The following is an 18,895-nucleotide window of genomic DNA, read 5'->3' on the forward strand; positions in this document are numbered from 1 at the left end:
AAAAAAAAAAAAAAAGATTTTCTAAAAGGTCTCCTTTGTCCACATGTGCCTGGGAGTCCACGCCACGCTGGAAATGTGGTGACTGACCTATGGGCTGTGGTTAGCCAATGTTTGGGTTATTTGCAGCTGGGAGGTCTCTCAGTTTGGAGAGATTTTTATCAGTTGACAGTATGTCAGCTCCCAAAAGCATGGCTAGGCTGGACTTGTATGACCTTGATATTTTTGCTCCTAGGCTGTTTTGTAGCTGCACCCTTACATAGAAAGGGTCTCATAGGGTGTTACCACCTTCTGGGGTGTTTCTGGGAATCATGGTGCAATTTCCCTTAAGATCTTATTTTAAAAGAAGTAAAAGCAAAACTGAAGGCAGAGCCCAGCGGGAAAGGAGGCATTTGCCAACATGTGCCCATGTGCTCTGGCTCCCGCAATGACTCAGCTGTGCCCAGCCCGGGAGCAGAAACCTCTGGCATCCAGGGGCTCATACCCAGCAACACCAGCCCCACTAAACAGGGGGACAATAGGGGGGAAAATCCAAAACCCCTGGGGTGCCCCTGCATGGGCAGAGTTGCCCACTGGATGGTTTGGAGGGTTTTGCTGTTTCAATCACCCCTCACACATGAGGTGTGCTGCTTTTACTGAGTGCATCTCCTGCTGTCCCGCTCCCTGGAGAGTTAAACACTGATTTAGGCTTTTTCTGAGAAAATGCTTAAAGAATTTCCACCCCGGTTTTGCACTCAAATGACCCCAGCAGGTCTGTCCAACCACTCTGTGCCCCAGCTGCCACCATTCCCACCCTGACCTGCTGGCTTTGGTACAGCCACACTTGTGAGTTCCAGGGAGATAAGCGGTTTGCAGCCTTGTGCCAGGAGCTCTGCCACTGCCCCTCCCTTCCTGCACCAGCCATGGCCAAGCTGGGGCTACAGGCAAAAGGGCAAGGAGCAAAGGTCTGGCCCCAGTGCAGGTAAAGGTATTGCCCCACACAAGCTGCATTTTTAAAGATCTATCTTACTACCCAAGAGAAGAAGATGAGCAGCAAGGCCTGCATGCAGAACAGTAAAAACATAAAATCCCCTTTTGCAGGCCTTTGAAAATGCCTGGGGGGAAAGCTCCAGTGAGCAGCACAGATAAAAAATGTAGGTGAAATGATGTCTACCATCTCTGCACAGTATACCTAACCTTGGTATTTACCGAGGGTACTAAATTTTCCTGGCTGACACAATTCCATTAGTGTTTATAGCACCATAACAGAAAATAATTATTTTACACAACCTCATTATCCTTAAAAAAAAAAAAAATTTTTTTCCCCACATCATTTCCTGTGCTTCATTGGGACCGCTCTTCTGCCAGGTCAGAACATGTACCTCTTGGGGACAAGGCATGCCAGTCTGCAGCAGATGATTTGCATACCCTGGCACTTCAAGGTTTCCTCCCCAGAGTTCGCACCCTCACTGCCTGGAGTGCAAGTCCTCTTTATCCCATGTATTTGCTAGCACAGCAGTAATTTTTTTCTGACTTCTCTTTTTATGTAAAAAAAAAAAAAAAATGTAACTTTCCGTTTGTTCCATTTCCCTTCCTAACATTTAAATGGTGTCACTTGGTTGCAGTTAGATGTAGTGGGTCTCTTCGATTTGCTGCTCCATTCCAAATCCAGCAACCCTTAGCACACCTTCTCAAAGCCAAGCCAAGGGCGCGCGTGCTCAGATGGCATCTGTTTATCAGCAGGGCATTTGGAGTTAGGAAGTCTATCACAATATTTAAAAATCTGGATAAAAGAACAGATGGCTTTGGTAAGAGATGATCTGGCTAATGAAATGAGGGTTAACACTTAAACTGAGAAGCAGTTTTAACTGTTTTTTGACAGTTTTACCCCCATTTAACCCATGCTGTATTTAACCTCACCACTCCTGTTTCTGGGTGGGTGATGTCTCTTGCCAGGCCTCACTCCAGCTTTGGAGCAGAAAGGAGCAGGACATGAAAAACAGGTGGTAAATATACTTTTTCAGAAGACATGTATTTCCCAGGAATGAAAAGAACCTCAAAGCAATTCCCTTTTCTGTTTTCCTCACCTCTGTGTACCTTTTCCTCCCCAGAAAAACAGCCCTGGATAACCACAGCCAGCCTTCAGTGGCAATATCACTTTGGGAAGGACTGTAACTAGGGGAGCATGAGGTTGCTTTGATTCTTCCTGGGCTGTGAGTGAGGTCTGCAAGGGCAGAGGTTAGGCCTGTGGTAGTCCTCTCTTTTACATGAGAAGCAAAATACCTCCGAGGCCTGATCCTGCTACTTGATGTCAAGACACGGAGGCTCAGAATTCCCACTTCTCTGTCCCTGGAAGGAAGAAAACAGATGTGAGATGGCGCACAGTTTGGACCCCGTGAAGAGCACTTACGTGGTGGAATTTGGACAGGGAATGTGCACGTGCTGTAATGCATCAGTGGGAGGAAATACTAATGAACAGGCAGCAAAGCAAAGCCATAACTGTGAACATTCGCTTGCGTTGGAGCAGGCTGGCTTTCCAGGCCAGGCAGATTGCCAGGCACATCCCCAGTGGGTCTCAGTGGCCCAGCAGGAAAACCCAGTGTAGGCTGGGACAGGAGAAGTCACGCGCTGCTCACGGTGTCCCAGGAGCGTTGTCACGTCTGCCCACCAGTGTCACTGCAATTGTGTCTTCCAAGTCATGGGCTTAGCAGGGAGAGACACCAGTGTCAGCCTCTGGCACACCTACCCCTGGGAAAGCCAGGTGGTGGGTAACCCCAAACAAGAGGAGGGAATGTACTTATGGCTACTTGACTTTTTGCCAAGGTAGTGTTGGTGGACATGTGGGAGGAAAAACTCTTTCTACAGGTCAATGTGGGCTTGCAGTGGGATTTGGGATGCGCAGTATTACTGTGAGGGAGGCAGGGGGAGCATTACTGTGGGATGTAGCTCAGAAGCAACATGCCCATGTGCCCTACCTCCCTTTGCACCCTCACAGCCCTTGACAGGGGGATGCTGCAGGTTGAGTTTCACAGGAGAGGGGCTGCTCCTCCCATGGGACTGCTGTCCCATGAAGAAGGGATTGTAGGAAATATCTCCATGGAGCTAGGTAACACCATCCCTTGATGGCTGATTACTCCCTGCATCTCTCTTGCTTCCTGCACTGGGTGTGCTCCAGCACATGGCTGTTGTCCCCAGGCTGTACCCTTTTTTTAAGCTGTGATTTTTTAATTTGTGAGAGGTTTTCGGTGGGCCTGTCAGCATCGTGCATTTTCCAGCACTCACAGGGACACCATCTGCTCGAAAAAAAGCTGTGAACAAAATGTCTCAGACACTCAGAGTTTACCAAAAATGAAATTGCTTTAAAATCCCATATGGTGCATTGTTTTCCTTCCAGCTTTGGCTGACAGCAGAGGTGAAGTGACTAAGGCAGTTTCTGATTAGTTGCTGCCTTTTCCTTTCTGGCCAAAATCACCGGGGCTGCGCGTTGTCACTTCTCACCTGTTTGACAGAAGGTTTTCTTCAGCCTCAGCTGCTGAAAGCCAGGGGATACTGAGACTCAAACAACTCTCCTCTGTTACTTTTAAAGCGAGTTTCCTTGACTTTTGCTATCACAGGAAGCCTTGCCGTTAGGGATGTGGCTAATGCTGATACTTCCAGCATACTTTTTTACAGGCACCTGATTTTGGGGCCTCTCTCTTGGTGACATGGGGGTTGATAGCACCTCCTTGCCCAAGGAATGCCGTGCCCAGCAGTCATTTTTTGTGGCTCCTGTGTGTGGCAGAGCCATGGGACAGTGTCAGGTGCACGCAGACGGAAAACCTGGCCAAGATCTCTGGATTTTGTGGGGTTGCAAAAACGCAAAAGCTGCAAGGAACCATTTATTAGTCCTGGATAGCACAAGATTTGAAATACCAGAACAGGAAGAATGTTCTTTCAGCTCTAAAAATAGCTCCCTCAGCCTTTAAAACATCAAGCACACACAGCACATGCCTTCCAGTGAGAGTGTCTGTCTTTTCCCTTGATGATGCAGCCACTTTGGTAAGGGCTCAGGGGGCCTGCTGGTTGTAGTGCTTGCTCTGAGGATCAGCACTTTGAGGGGTTTTCAATCCCTCGGGATCAAAGAGATGAAAACTCTTCAGGGTGTGCCATGAGGGCCAAAGCTGCAGGGTGAAGGAGTGTTGCTTGGTCCCTAGAAGGGCAGTATACGAAATGCTGATAAAGTGCTGATGTACAACTCAGCTCACTTCTGGGGGCTGGCGTGGATTTAGGCATCTGTTTTGTGTTAGTTCATAAGTGATAGCACCACGACAAAACTTTCAATAAGTACTGTCTTATTTGGATTTTAGAAGAAACAAGACTGTCAAAAAATACCATCAGTCATCTTGTCAGAGAGGGGAGGGAGAGGAAAAAAAAGTGGTAGCATTCACGTTGACTTAATACCATGAAGGTCAGGCAGCAAAGGGATCCCTCCACCCCAGGAAACAGTCCCAAATGGTTATCGCGGAGCTGTTTTGCTGGGAACGTTTCCTCTCAAAATTCCGACCGCAGAGATACTTTACAGAGATCACAAAGCCCACCACCTGGTAGGAAAAGGAAAAAGGTGGAAGAGAACAACATGTCCCAGGCTGTTCCTGGGGTCTCTTGCTGCTGGGTGGCTGCTTCTTCTACGCCTTTCAACATACTCATCCAAACGGGCACCGCTTCCCGGGAAGGCTGCAGAGATAGGGTGGCGAGCCCTCCTCAGTGCCCCTGGGGTTTGAAGCAGAAGGCACAGCCAGAGCCGCAGGCTGGGCAGGTGCTGGCTGGGCAGGTGCTGCCGGGGCCGGGGAAGGTGGGCAGCGACGGGAGCACAGCGCAGGGACCCCCCCACTGGGCTGCGCCAGGGAGAGCCCGCGGCCAGCCCGCGCTGCTGCGGCCGGACACGGGGCTTGGTTTTGGCCGTGCCCGGGGGATGCTCTGAAGGGCCGGGGCGTTCGCGGCCGCGTCCCACAGCCCCAAACCCGGCGGTCAGAGCGACATAAGACCTCCACCACCAACTACAGCCCCCGATGGCCGCGGCGGCCGCTGTCCCGCCCGTCCGGGGCGGGGCGAGGCGGGGCGGGGACCTGGCCCCAGCCCGGCCCCCGCTCGCCGCCGCCACCGGGGCCGGAGCTGCCGCCGGAGCCGCCCGCAGGTAGGAGCCGCTCCCGGGAGCCGCGGCTGGGAGCTTCCCTTGGGAGCGCCAGACACCCCCTCCCGTCTCGCCGTCGCCCCTCCTTGTCGCCAGTCGTCACCCCCTGCCCAGCCGCCCCCTCCCCGGCCGCGGTCCCGGCGCCCCCGGCGGTCGCGGAGCTCCCCCGCGGGCAGCGGGTGCGAGCGGGGCCGGGGCAGGGCAGGGTGGGCAGGGCAGGGCAGGGCAGGGCAGGGCAGGGCTGGGCTGGCGGGCGGGGGGCGCCGCAGGTGCTGCAGGGCGCGGGAGGAGCCGCGATCCCGGTGCTGCCAGCCCTGGACCTTGCTGGCTTACGGCAGGTAGGCACGGAGTAGGTAAGAGGATTAGAGCCGCTCCGACCAGCGCCCGAAGGACACAGCTGTGGAAGAGATCGCTCAGGTCATGATTCCGGCATCCCTCTCACCCGTGAATCTCTCTGTGGCTTCGCTTCGGGGCTGAGGGATGTGATGGTGACAGAGCTCGGCAGCTCCTCTGCCAGGATTGCTGCACAGGAGTCTGCGGAGAAGCTCACCTGGGTTGAGGTTGTGGGGTGGGACAGGTCCTGCCTTCCCCAGATCCTGTCGGGATGTCCTGTCAGGACATGCAGGCTGTGTCCGGCTAAATTCCCAGGAGGGGAAGAGGTTTTGAGAAAGGCCACTGGGCTCCACTGTGGTCCCTCAGGGAAGGAAGGGTGAGGTCCTGCCTCTGAGCAATATAAAGATGCTGGGTGCTGATGTCCCAGGGTGATGATGGGGTTGCTTGGGATCTTAGCTTTTCCCTACAGCAGTATGCTTGTGCCAGACCTTTGATTCAGAGCCCTTGAGCTAGAAAGGTTGCAGGAATTATGAGTTAACCTTCCCTTCTGCCTTTTTTTTTTTTCCTTTTTAAACAGAGCTTCTTGTGAAAGTGGCCTTAAGGATGTTCTGATGAACATTCACACAATCCTTATGCCATAGCAATGTACACATATATGGTTAATTATGGATAGCAACTCAATATGGAGGAGGGCAGTGTGTGAAAGGTATATCCTGGCACGCTGACTGCCTGTTGTGTCTTGCTCAAATAGATGACACTGTCTAAAAGAAGGGGACTTGATTATTAAAAGTCAAATTATTTTCTTCTTGTTCTTCATGCTCAGTGGTCAGCATTTTCTGAGCCTGGGTGCTAAAAGTCAGTGCAGTTGTTTCATTTCCCCTTTTAAGATTCTTTGTGCTGCAGTGTTTGCTTTTCAGATGCAGAGCAGGGATGTGTGCTCATATGAACACTAACACAGTCAATTGTTTTTCCTTGGAAGAAATGTCGTGTCCATGGTTTCCTCTCCTCCCCCAGCCATTTCCGGGCAGCCTGACATTGGAAGATTGTGGTTTGGCCCAACAGAGACACTTTAGGGTCCTGATCCTGCAGTCCAAGCTGAAACAATGAGCTATAATTGCAGCTTAAGTGGAAGCAAAGAAATGGAGAAAAGTCTCTAAGAAACGAGAGAGAAGATCCTAAGCAATATGTTGGAAAGGATACACTGGGACAGGGGGTGGCTGGCAGGTGCAGTAGAAGGCTTGGACCAGGACTCTGTGAGTGCACGCTCCTCTGGGTCACTGGTTTCTCTCAGTGAGCAACTCACTGGCCCTGTTGTCTAAAGTGGGAATAATGGTGGGTTTTTGCTGTCTCAAGAAGACTTGCAAAGGTCTCTAGGTGCCTGGCTCCCCTCGCCTTGGGTCCCTGCAGGTTGCAGAAGCAGTCACCTGAGGTTCAGGGATGAAGGCAGGGTGAGAGTGAAAAGGAAGCAAAACATGTTGTGGACAGGTGGGGAGAGAAAAATGGAGCGAATGGGAGGAGAGGAAAAGAAGAGTGATGAAGCTTCAAAAACCATGAAATGAAGCGTTAAAAGGGCTATAGATTATTATACCTTGCGTGGGGTACAATGCAAATATTTTATGCTGAGGTTACCTCTGGACGGTCATGCCTGCAGGTGAGAGGCGCCTACCAGAGCAGCAGTCTCCCTCTACAAGTGCTGTTTGCTCAGCTGAGAAGTGTTTGCCGTGGGCAGGCATGCAGACCTGGCTCCCTCTGGGAGAGCTGCTCCTGTGTGCAGGACAGGAGGGAAGCCTTCCCTCCACCCTGCCCACCGCACACAAGAGCAGAGGCCTCCTCCCCAGCACCCGGAGCTGCTCACCTGTGCTCACCTGTCCCTGTGGAACTGGTGGCATATTCAGCAGGTCTCATGGGAGGGGAGGCTGAGGTGCTCCCTGGTGCCATTAGGAAAGGTCTGGGCTGCCTCTCCCGTGGGTAGCAGAGGGAAGGAAGCAAAAGCAGGGATGATGTGGGCTGGTCTGCTGCAGTGGTGGGGGGAGTGCCCAGCATCCTCCCCTCGATTTCCTAATCTCGGGCAGATCCAGGTAATTAGAGACCTGTCTGATTTCCTGCTTTCCATGAGGAGCCGCTGGGATTACCAGTGGTGACTACCTGAGGCAGAAGAGCCAGTGGCCCTTCAGTTTTGGCACCACAGGACTGCAAGAGAGGCCTCTGCCTGGCCAAGCCACTGAGGATGGCCACAGCTTTGTCAGGGAGAGCCTCCCCAGTGCGGTCTTGGCCCAGCTGAATGCTCTTAGGTTTATTGTGGTCTCCTGTGCTACAGAAAAGTCTGTTTCTGAATATATTTCAACAGACATGAAAAGTTTTAAGCCCTCTGGATGCAATGAAGAGGCTGGTCATGCAGGCTTGCAGGCTTGGCCACCGTTTAGCAGGTGGAAGCTGTTCCCTGGTCCTCTCTGTCTGTTGTGTTTGCAACAGGTTTGCATGAAGTGAAAGGCTGTATGGCACCTTCCTCTTATAGCTCATCTGAGCACCCTACAAACAGCAATTTATGGTTGCAGCAGCTTGGGACACTGGTAAGCAAATGTTACTAATTCCTACAAATGAGGAATGCTGGGGAGGCAGTGGTGAACACCACAAAAATGCCTGTGTATGATTGCTTACCTTGTACTTGTCTCAGGGCAAATGATTTCCACAGGTCTAAACAGAGTCAAAAGACTGACATGGTGGTTTGTACCCATGACAATCTCTATGCCAGAGAGGGCTACTTTAGAGTAATGACAAAAGCCAGGTCATGGGTACTGCGCATCCATTCCTTGTAGCTCACCCTCCGGCCCATCATCTCATGGCTGCTCTCAGAGGCTTTGGTGGTTAATACAAGGAGAAGAGGACCTCTTTTTGTGGAGGAGGCATGAGTCCTCAGGCTGAAGAGGCTGGTGAGGGAAAACTGTCCTGAGAAAGCTTGGTGTGTTATACCACACTCCCTAAAAGCTCACAGGCCTTGGTGTTTTCCCCATGACAAGTGCAGACCGACTGGCATTTACTGAAGGAAATGCTCCTTTGGGGACAGTGAACATCTCTTCAGAAGCGTAGAGCTGCAAACTGCAGTGGAGAAAGGAGCTTATGCTTCCAAAAGATGAACAGAAGAAGAGTACAAGGGATAAGAGAGGTGGAAGACAAAGAAAACAGGCGGGAAAAGCCCTCCTTACACTCTGTGGGAAGCTGTGTAGCTTGAGTGTATGTCTTGTGTTTGTTGGGGAAAAAACAGTGGCAGGGTAGGAAAGGCAGGGAAACCTGGAACTGTTTTGGGCTTCCAGGGCCTGTACTCTCTCATCTGTAAACTGGAAAAGGAGACAATATGATCAGGAATAACATTCTGCAAAGGCTGTTCCCCTTGGCTTAGTGTGTCTTTCCTTACCTTCGAAGCTATCTGTAAGTCAACATGACATATCTCTCTTTCTTTGCCAGGTTTCACCTCCCTGTTGAGTGTTCCTTGCCACTCCCAACACTTACATTTTTTTCCTGATAATGGGACAAACCTTTTGGGCAGGCTTCCTACCCCCTTCTAGTATAATGTGTGTCTTGGCTTTGCTTGCTTGGGCAGATTGGAAACGCTTTAAGGTGTCTGTGGTTTTTGGAATTCGGGAGCAAATAAAACACCTCTATCAATCTATTAATACACTGACAAGATGTCTGTACTTTAGGGGACATTGTGCTTTTTGCTAGTTCAGACAATGGTCATTAGATTGGGGTGGTTGAGGTAGAGGATGATCACTGGACAGACTGCACAGTGCCTCTGACTTTGTGGACTTTGCCATAACATCAGCCTGCATTTGTATATTACTTGCAGTGCAGTGAGACAGTTTCAGAGACTCTTTCTTCACTGCATAGCTGAAGCAGGGAGAGCTTTGCTGTCTTTAATTTTTTGAGGAGATAAATAGTCCTCCTCATTTTCCATCAACTCTTCACTTTTGGGTTTGGCTGGGACTTGGGGGTAAGTGCTGTTGTCATAAACATCCCAAACAAAAGGATTGGGCAAGGGAAAAATATGCCCTTGTGGTGGCAGTGGTGAGAGACTGTGGGGTTTGGTTCCTTTGTGTCTCAGAAGTCTGGTGAAAGCAGCCCAGTCTTGAGCATCTCTGTATTGGGGAAACTTTCCTGTCCGACCATCCGGGAGCCACTCTGGCAGTCACACTCCCACACCTGAGACTTTCAGTGCTGGGAGCGAAGCCCCTTCACAGTGGGCAGTTCCAGTGACCCAATGGGTGTCTCGCTTGACTCCCTACACACCCCACACTCAGGCAATCTGAAAGGTTTTCCTCACTGCCTGGACCCCAAGTTTCCCATAGCGTAGTCCCAGATCTCTGGATCCTTTAAAGAATTGAATCATTCTGCAGTAATAGCTGGACAGAAACAGCTTGAATTGGTGCCTCTGGGGAGAGACCCCAAACTAAGGAATCCCTGTGCTTTTATATCCTCACAATCTGTGAGCCTGTTCCAATTGTGATATTTAGTCTGGGGTCTTCTCACTGTTTATTTGGAACCTACAGAGTCTCTGGCTGACCGGCCATCCCTGGCCAGCACCACAGGTCCCTGTGCCCTTTGTCAGGCAAAGGGTTGGTGCCAGGTCACAGCCCCTTGCCTGGGGCTCCAGCCATTCCCCCCACCCAGGGCACAACTTGCAGCTCACACTGCAGCTGCACACTGAGCTACTGGCACTGTGTGTATTCCTAAATATCTGCCCTTGGAGAGGTGGTAAGTAATATCTGCCCTGGGATGCGGGCAGTCCAACACATGCTGGGAGCACTCACAGGGGACTGGTTGCCACCTGACTTGTGCAGCCTCTGAGGTCACGAGGAGCCAGAATGGCTGAATCTTGCAGTGGGTGCTCCCAGGCAGAATGGGATCCCTGGGGCAAGCAGACACACAGCACCTGCAAAATGTAATGCTCCTCAGCTCACCCTGGCTGCTCCTGGCTGTCTGCTGACCCAGCTCTTTCCATCTGAACTGGATGTGTACCTTCTGCCTTACCCAGCTCCTGCCTCTGCCTCCTTTGGCCTGTTTGCAGGCTGAGGGCCACGACTGCCCAAGCCCTGCTCATGGGATGAGTGGGACCTCATGGAAGTCAGTGTGGGCTGATGTAGGTGCATGGGTCAGAGCACAGAGCTGTCAAAGCCTGCAGAACCCTTTGGTCCTACAGTGGCAAATTACGTTAATTTTTCTTTTATGGCATCCAGGAACGTGGCCTTGAAGTGGGGTGAGCCTGGTCTGTACAACGCCAGATGCGAGAAGGGCAGAGCCAGCCCAGAAGAGTCCACAGTCGATGTCTCTGCCTGTAACACAGCAGTTCAACACTGGTTGCTAAATGGCCTGTAAGTACTCATGTGTGGCAGCAGGAAGCAGAATACTGAGGGCACTTCTTGAAGGACAGTAGGGACCCAGCAGTGCTGCAGGAGTATCTCTGGGTCGGACAATCTGTCAGTCGCATGGTCTTATTACCAAGGCACTCAGGATATATATATATATATATATATCTGTATGTAAGTATATATGTATTTAGAGAATTGATAACAAATTAACTGTACGCAACTGCAGGAGGACAGCTACCTGGGGGAAACCTGGAGGGGCGATGTGGGCAAGTGGATAATAATATGTCCTTTTCTGCCCCCTGCTTTTTGGTGGCTAGAAGGTTCCATTTCCTATGTCCGATAGGTTTATGTTGGCCAGGGCATTTCATTAGCACGCTGAGTGCATTCAGTGTGTGAGACGAGACAAGAAACATGCACGGATGTTGCCGTGGGTGAAAGCATTGCCTCTCAACATCGTTGCAGGGTTACTGAAGCATCTCCTGCTTCCCCCGTGCACAACCCAGAGATGTCTTTACCTTTTCCCATTCCTCTCATATGAATAAATGAAAATGGCACTTCTGCACATCCGTGAGACAGTAGGCGGGTACCCGGAGCAAGCAGAACGTCATACCCTGCTGACAGAGGGGATCACTTCTTTTCCTGTTACCCCACCATTTTGTTATGTATTTACAAGACTCTGTCACGTCTTATCTCTCTCATTGTGTGCTCACGCTTCGAACCTTGAGATAAACCTGAAAATGCTCTGCTTTGTTATGTTGGCATTTGTGACTTGTGGGTGGCAGGTTATGTAATGTGCTGGTTTGTATCCACTCACTTACAGTGATTAGGTATCAAGTGACTGTGGTTATTTTTGCTTTCAAAAGCAACAGAGAGCTATAGTGGGCTCCCCCAAAAGACAAACTGTGTTTGTTCCCCTTTGATTGTTCCTGACTGGCAGCAATTCTTTATGAGTTGCTCTATGTTTTGAACAGTGTCCTCCTTCTCCCAGTGCTTCTGGCTTCGTATCTATTCTCTGAAATAACTCGGTGGCCTTGTGCTATGAAATGCAGGAGAGTTGCGCTGGCTTATTATGCATTTGAAATGCATCTGGATGCTTTAGTCTTAAAAAAGATGTATGTTAATATGGTAATTTTGTCCTTATATTCGTGTTCTCTGGTGAAAGCAGCTTCAGGAAGAGCCTGTAACTTTGCTTGGCAGATGAAATTAAGATGTCCACATTAAATGAACCTTGATCAAGCAGCAGTATATGTTTGGTGAGCTGCCTGCTGTAATTGAAGTGTGTACATTAGAGGAATGGAAGCTTAATTGGTTGAGGGTGCGTAGTGGGGCAGTGGTAATATAAGCAGAGCAAACAGCTGACAGTCTGAGCAGATTTAGACATAAAAATGAAATTGGAGATAAGGGAGTAAGCCTACATTAAGAGAAATTCTCAAGACAAACACCGGGGCCGTGCTAATGTGAAACCCTTTGCAGTTCTGGACTCTGATCCATATTAGCTGGCATCAGGAGTGCACCTTGACAGGGTTTTTGCAATGCTGTTGTGACAGCATGTGTCAAGAGGGACTGGAAAACCACAGTGTGAGCTTTTGAGGAGGTGGGCTGATTCTGGCTGGGGTCAGCTGTGAAGTTGAAAACATTTTTATTAGTCTTGTGAATCCATTACAGCATGAGGGATTTCTGTTGCTGAAGGCCTTCCTGTGCAAGCCTTAAAAATGGAAGACAAATGGGTGTGGGCAATTACCAACTGCCTCTTGGTCACAGTGTGTTTATTTGGGAAAACACGGGCTGGCAGAGATGGCTGTTATTGCCAGCTGGAGTTGACTGCTCAGATTTGGCATCACTGGTCGTGTCAACAATGCAGAACAGAGCTGTGGAGAGGAAGGTTGGCTTTATGTCATCCCCGTGGAGCAATTAACTGTCAAAGAATTTGTTTCTACATTTCCCACAAAGAATTTAGGCTATTTTTCCTATTGCTCTTGGCATTTTACTTTGGCTAAACCATTTGCTGTGGTGTTGCAGAGGAGGCTGATGCTTGGCTTCCTCATTCTCTTGTACCTGGCTGCTGTTAGAGGTACTGGCCTTAGTCTGCATGGAGGTCTCCCGGCTGGAAGACACAAACACTGGGGACATCCCTGAAAAGGACAGGTTAACTCAAAGGCAACTGCTGAGAGTGATATCTGCTGAACACTAATGCAAAGCTGGGCAGGTTTGGCACATGCCATGGTTTCTCCTTTGGAGGAAGTTGAGGTTACATGTGATCTTGTTCTGGCACCTGAGTAACACAGCAGGGAGTAAATGAGAAATTTGCAGGAGCTGAACCCTGGTTTTAAACCATCCTCTGCCAACATGGGGATGCTAAAACATATTCAAGCATGTTTGGGCTGTGCCAATGGCCAGCACTGAGAGGTGTTCACTGAGCTCTGGTGAAGACCTGGCTCTACACAGGTCCTTGTTCTCCCTGGGAGTGCTGTCCTCTCTCCTCAGTGCAAACCAACCAGCTGTGATGAGGTGTGTGCTGGGGGGCTGTTTCTCTGGGTGGTTCCTTTTAACTGGCTGAAATGAATGTGTTCCTCTGAACTATGGACCTCGCTTCCCATCAGGACACTGTGCTCTGCACTGATCATTCATTTAATATGCAATGATTTCAGATGTCATTTTCTGTTAGTGGTTGATGGAAGGGGACTCTGTGTGGCACAGTGAATATTAAACACAGGGCTGTTTTCCAAGGGAGTGAATCTGTATCCTGACTTTGATGAGGTTGGGCACTAGTCCTGGCCTTGCTCCATTTTAGAGCTCAGCACAGAGTAATGGTTATCTGGACAGTATTTTCATATTTCCCCACTTCATTCTGGTGTGGAGTCTTTGTCCCTATGTGCTGCCTCGCTGCTCCACCTGAGGGAAAAGTCCTGTGCCACCTCCCTCTCTGCATGACAGACAGTGCTGAAATAGCTTGTGAAGGCTGCTGTTTTTTGGCTGGGAGGCATGCTGGAAGGTGGAGGAGCTGTGGCAACCCATTAATGGAGCCAGGTGTTATGGCTGCTATTTGCTTTTATTGCGTAAATGAATCTTTTGTACCTTTCCAAAGGGGAAGGGTAAACAATAAGATATGCCATCCCCTGACCTGAAAGATTTGTGTTACCTTGGCTTAGTCCAGCCACCATCAGAGAGAAGAGGAGAATCAATGGCAGTAGTTACCTGGAGGTGATGTTACCTGCCTTCTTCCTTCAGCCAAGGCAGGAGTGGGGAACTTGGATACAGTTATGCCTCTCTTGTGTGGGGCACTGGCACTTAGGCACTGTGCTGCCAGGGTCCATCAGGGGCACAGGTGAGGCAGGTGCCACCTGGAAGTGGTCTTTGACATGGCTGGCACGGGTCTCCCAGTACCAGAGTAATGTCTAACACCAGGTAAGGGATGCTGCTGCATTGCTGGTGAGCAGTGGGAGGAAAAGGCAAGGGCAGCACTTCATGGAATAGTTGGAAGCGCTGCGGTGGGGGCTGTGCCGGGAACAGAGCTGTGAAACACTGTGTGTCTCCTGTGCGAGAGGAGAGGAAAAGAGGTGAGATTGGTGTGGAAATTTAGTCTCTCCTCATCGATAATTTCTTCTGATCTGTTAGACCGTGCTAAAGATCTGTAAGCACGGAGCTGACTGCCTTTTAAATCGGCATCATTTCGTGGTCCCTGTCTGCAGTTCTCTCTGCTCCCAGGTCAGGGAAGAGACCTTATCTGATTGCTGTTCTGTGTTTTGAGGTTTGGAATTCAGCCTCACTCGAGGCTATCCATACAGGCAGCACCAAATCACGGCCTCATGGTTTTGTGCAAGCGTGGTGTGACTCAGGGTACTGCCAGGGTGTTGTTTTGTACACCTGTTAGGCAATTTGCAGGGAGAACAAGACAACTGACCTATAGAGGCAAGTGTGAGGCTGCCATGCCTTCTAAAGAGTGTGGGGAGCCTCATCTCTATTCCTTCAGCCTCTGTCACTATAAGGCAGAGAGGGAGTTGGTGTCTGGGGCCCTGAGCAGTCAAGCCAGTATTGCCTTTGCAGGTGGGGGCTGCCTTGGGGGAGCAGTGAGCTGGGGGCTGCTGTGGCATGGTGGGGGTGCTTACTCTCTTCTGTGGGTCTTCACAGTGGCAAGAGAGCAAGGCAGCAGCCCAGAAAGACCATGGCTCCTGTGCTGCAGATATAGGAAGGCCAGGGCAGCTGAGAGGAGGAAGACAACAGCGTGGGCAGTTTCTTCTCTGGGGCAAAGGGGAGAGTCATTGCTTTAAGGACCTTTTACCTGGATGAGGTAATTAAGCTGCAAATACAAGCAGGCTTTAGTGAAAGGCCATCATCTCCAAGCTGCCCTGGCACCCCAGGGTGCCTTGCTGTCCGTGTGGGCCTTGGTGACCCCAGGAAATGCCTGCCCTGCAGCAGGCTATGGGAGGGAAGCAGAGTGCAGGGGCACAGGTACTGCTGCTCTGGGGAAAGTAAAGCAGGTGCTGGAGCCGTGAGCCTCATGCTGTTCACTCTCTGTGTCTCTTGGCTGTGCCAGTGCTGGGAGGGACATGTATGGGGGAGGACAGAGCGTAAGGAAATATTTGATCCGTTGTCAGAGGATTCACAGGGAGACAGGACTCTCTGCGTCTGCAGCACAGCAACGCAGCAGCATTTCTGAATGGCACATATTACAGGAACAGCCCTGGCATTCCAGATGCTCACCCAGTGTGATCTTGCCTGGAGGACAGATGCTTCCTCGGGAGGTGGTGTACGCAGCATCCTTACGCCACAGGCAGGATTTCACAGTGCCTGCATCCAGTTGTAACGCCTCATCCTGACTCCTGAGAGCACTCTGGGTGCCGGCAATCAGCTTGGCTCCACTCTGGGTGTGGCCAAACATTATTTTTGGCTGATTGCTGTGGCCGGGATGGGAGCCGGTCGTGTGCTTTGTGAGGTTATGACACAGCACGTGCATCCTTCTCTCCTCGTGCTGCAGGCTTTGCTGGGGCAGCGTGTGGAATTGGTAATGATCCTGGGTAGGAGCCTACTTTGCCTTGTGCCGGTGGGAAGTAGTAGGGAATTAGGGCTGCGGGTCTTGTGGTGTCACCTTGTGCAAAATGCTCAGGAAAAATACTTTGAAAACCCACTCAGATTCTGTAGGTGTGTCTGAAAAGTCTCCTGCTCCACAGCCCCAGGCTGTTTGTGCCCTGGTTTTTATGCACCCTGTGGATGATGCTGCCTGTGTGCAGCAGCTTAACCCCTTATGCCGGTAGTGACAGTGTGAAAGGTTTGCAGTGGCCATTAGGAACTTGATGCTTTGTCACCTTCTGTGTGGATGCTCTTTGTGCTTTCAAACGAGGGGGGCCAAGGTGGGTGGGTACCTCTGCCCTCTCCTTTCTTTCGTTTTTACGTTGTTCTTTGTTTCCAGCAGGTATGGATGGGAAGAAATGCAGCGTGTGGATGTTTTTACCTCTTGTCTTTACCCTGTTTACATCAGCTGGATTATGGATAGTGTAAGTTTTCTCCTGATGGTTATTTGGGAGAGCAAGTCAGGCTGGGGCAGTCAGAAGTACCACTGAGGTGTGGGCTGCGTCTCAGTACAGAGAGTCTTTTGGGGATGCTGTGTCCTGGAGTTACTGTGGGGCTGGGAAGGCACACGACAGGGGCGGGGGCCAGTCTCTGCCAGTTCATGGCTTGGAGGATCACATTTTTATCTCTGGGTTTCTATGCTCTCCAGGCCAAGCTTCTGACCTTGTCTTCTTCCTGGCACATGTTCCTGGGAGCTGCCTGAAATGGGATAGACAAAAATGCAAATATTCCCTTTAAACATGTTTTCTTTGAATGACTCAGCAGACCTCTTGGAGAAACACTTAGGCCCTGCTTTGGGGTGGAAACTCGAAATCTGCAGCATCCAGCACTGCACTGAACCTGCCAGCAGCTTAATGCTGACACCTCACTTTCTCCCTAATGCTCCTTACCAAAATGCACACAAGACATGCATTTCCCTGAGCTGGACTCTCTCCAAGCATGCAGGCAGATGACTGCAGCATGAATTTGAGAGCAATAAATGTGTGATTAGCAGCTATGCTCAGCGTGAGAAGCATTTATGTTGTAAGATGTGGCTTTGGCCATGGTCTGTGGATGTTGTTTTTCAGCAGCAGGGGCAGCTTAAGCCTTTTGTCTGACCTCTATTGCTTGTTGTTCTTCTTGTCCCATCCCCTCTGTATTAAAACAGCTTTTGTGGAAGGAAGACCATGGTAAACCTGATGAATCAAATTATTCAAATTAAAAATGAAAACATTGCCTTGACTGGTTATTTTTAAGGCAGCTCAGTTCAGTGACCCTCTTTGTCTACCTGACCTGCAAACCAGATGCAACACAAAGGAAGGCACATAGCTAGGCAGGGAAATAAGCAAAACTGCCTGCTTGAGCAGAGAGAAACACAGGCTGCCTCCAGCAGATCCTGCCAGGGAGCTTTGAGATACTTAATGTGTTGTTTGGGTGATATTTGGAATGAAAGCCAGGATGAGGTTTTACACTACTTACGTCTTTTTTTTTTCTTTCTTTTTGACAGGTACTTTATAGCAGTGGAAGATAACAAAATTCTCCCACTAAATGTACCAGACAGGTAAGAACTGGTTGTGGCTTTATGTTCAATCACTTGTTTCTTTAAAATAATAAAACAATTAAATGGAAAAGAAAACCTTGAATCTTTATTCCTATGCCTATGTCTCTTAGGAAACCTGGTCCCAAAAGACCACCTTATATAAGGTAAGTGAATTATTTTCTTCCAGTTACCGTTCTGATAATGGTTGTTATTTATGTGTCTTTACCATCCTAGAGTTACAATGACACACTTTATATTTTCAAGTATTGCAGGTGATGCACCTCCTGCAAGCTGTGTGTTTAGTCAAGTCATGAACATGGCGGCATTTCTAGGTAGGAACCACCAGTGGAATGTTTCTTTCTCGGTTTAAGAGTCACTGAAACATAAGTAATATCCCATACATACTGTTCTGGAATGTGATGACGTGAAATCTTTTAAACTGTGCACTTTCATTGCCGCTTCTTCCCATGGCAAAAAAGAAATATAACGAGGGAAATATAACCTCCAGACTGCAAATGTGTCGTGGGAGATGAGACGGTAGGTGACTGCCTTGGGCATGGTGATCATGGAATGGTTTAGAATTTTTGCTGTAATGAGAAAAAAGGACAACAGAGTGGTCCCCCTAAATACCCTGGGAATATGCTTTTGAGGTCTTAGGGCTCCACAGTTGCTGGTCAGTCTTTAAGAACCACCTTTTAGAAGTACAAGGCCAGGCAATCCCACTGTATGGGACTGTGGTCAAGAAGTGGGGCAGAAAAACAGCTTGGCTGAGCAGGGCACTCCTTGCGGCACTCAAGAGAAAAAAGCCAGTGTGTGATCTGTGGAAGGAAGGTCAGGCTTCACAGGAAGATTGCAGGGCTGTGGGTTGTATGTGCAGGGAGAAGATGGGAAAGCTCAGTTAGATTTGAAACGGGCCAGACTAGTTTCAGACAACAAGAAGGGTGTTTGTAAATATGTCAGTGGCAAAAGGAGATCTAAAGAAAATATCGGATGGATACTTGTTGAAGGCTTGTAACCTGACTAATAGGGATGAAGAAGAAGTGGAGGCATTCAATGCCTTTTTTTTTTTTTTGGTCTCAGTCTTTAGTAATGCTGATGGACCTTGAGCTGCCCAGTCCCTTGAGTCAGAGGACCAGAAGTGCAGGAGCAGTAATTTTCCATTTGTAGGTACTGGAATTGTAAGGGACCAGCTGTATCAGCTGAATGCTCACAAGTTCCTTGGTCCTGATGGGATTCATCCTGGAGTCCTGAAGGAGCTAGTGGATGTTTTGGCAGGGCCCCTCTCAGTCATCTACCAAAGGTCTTGGGAGTCTGGGGAGATCTCTGCCAACTGAAAGCCAGCCAGTGTTATTCCAGTCTACAAGAAGGGCATGAGGGAAGACCTGAGGAACTACAAACCTGTTAGTCTAACCTCAGTTCCTGGAAAAATTATGGAGATCTTCTGGACATGTTTAAAGAATAATGCAA

At 49.7% G+C, this 18,895-nt stretch overlaps 1 protein-coding gene across 4 annotated transcripts in view; it reads left to right on the forward strand.

Moving 5' to 3' along the window:
* TMEM150C (transmembrane protein 150C) overlaps window positions 1-18,895 on the forward strand; it is a 29,274-nt gene that overhangs the window by 865 nt on the left and 9,514 nt on the right. The window contains exons 1-6 of one of the 4 annotated variants that reach the window (XM_017837619.1): window positions 5,100-5,149; window positions 10,711-10,845; window positions 16,250-16,334; window positions 17,396-17,449; window positions 17,560-17,592; window positions 17,693-17,760. In XM_017837619.1, coding sequence (XP_017693108.1) covers window positions 10,839-10,845; window positions 16,250-16,334; window positions 17,396-17,449; window positions 17,560-17,592; window positions 17,693-17,760 — 247 coding nt within the window. In that variant the 5' untranslated portion in view covers window positions 5,100-5,149; window positions 10,711-10,838. Of the gene's footprint in view, window positions 1-5,099; window positions 5,150-7,407; window positions 10,229-10,710; window positions 10,846-16,249; window positions 16,335-17,395; window positions 17,450-17,559; window positions 17,593-17,692; window positions 17,761-18,895 lie in introns of those variants that run through there. The other 3 variants (XM_017837622.1, XM_017837621.1, XM_017837620.1) reach the window with 3 other exon arrangements.

Source organism: Lepidothrix coronata, unplaced genomic scaffold, assembly GCF_001604755.1.
Source record: "Lepidothrix coronata isolate B3197 unplaced genomic scaffold, Lepidothrix_coronata-1.0 Scaffold307, whole genome shotgun sequence".
Taxonomy (NCBI): Eukaryota; Metazoa; Chordata; class Aves; order Passeriformes; family Pipridae; genus Lepidothrix; species Lepidothrix coronata.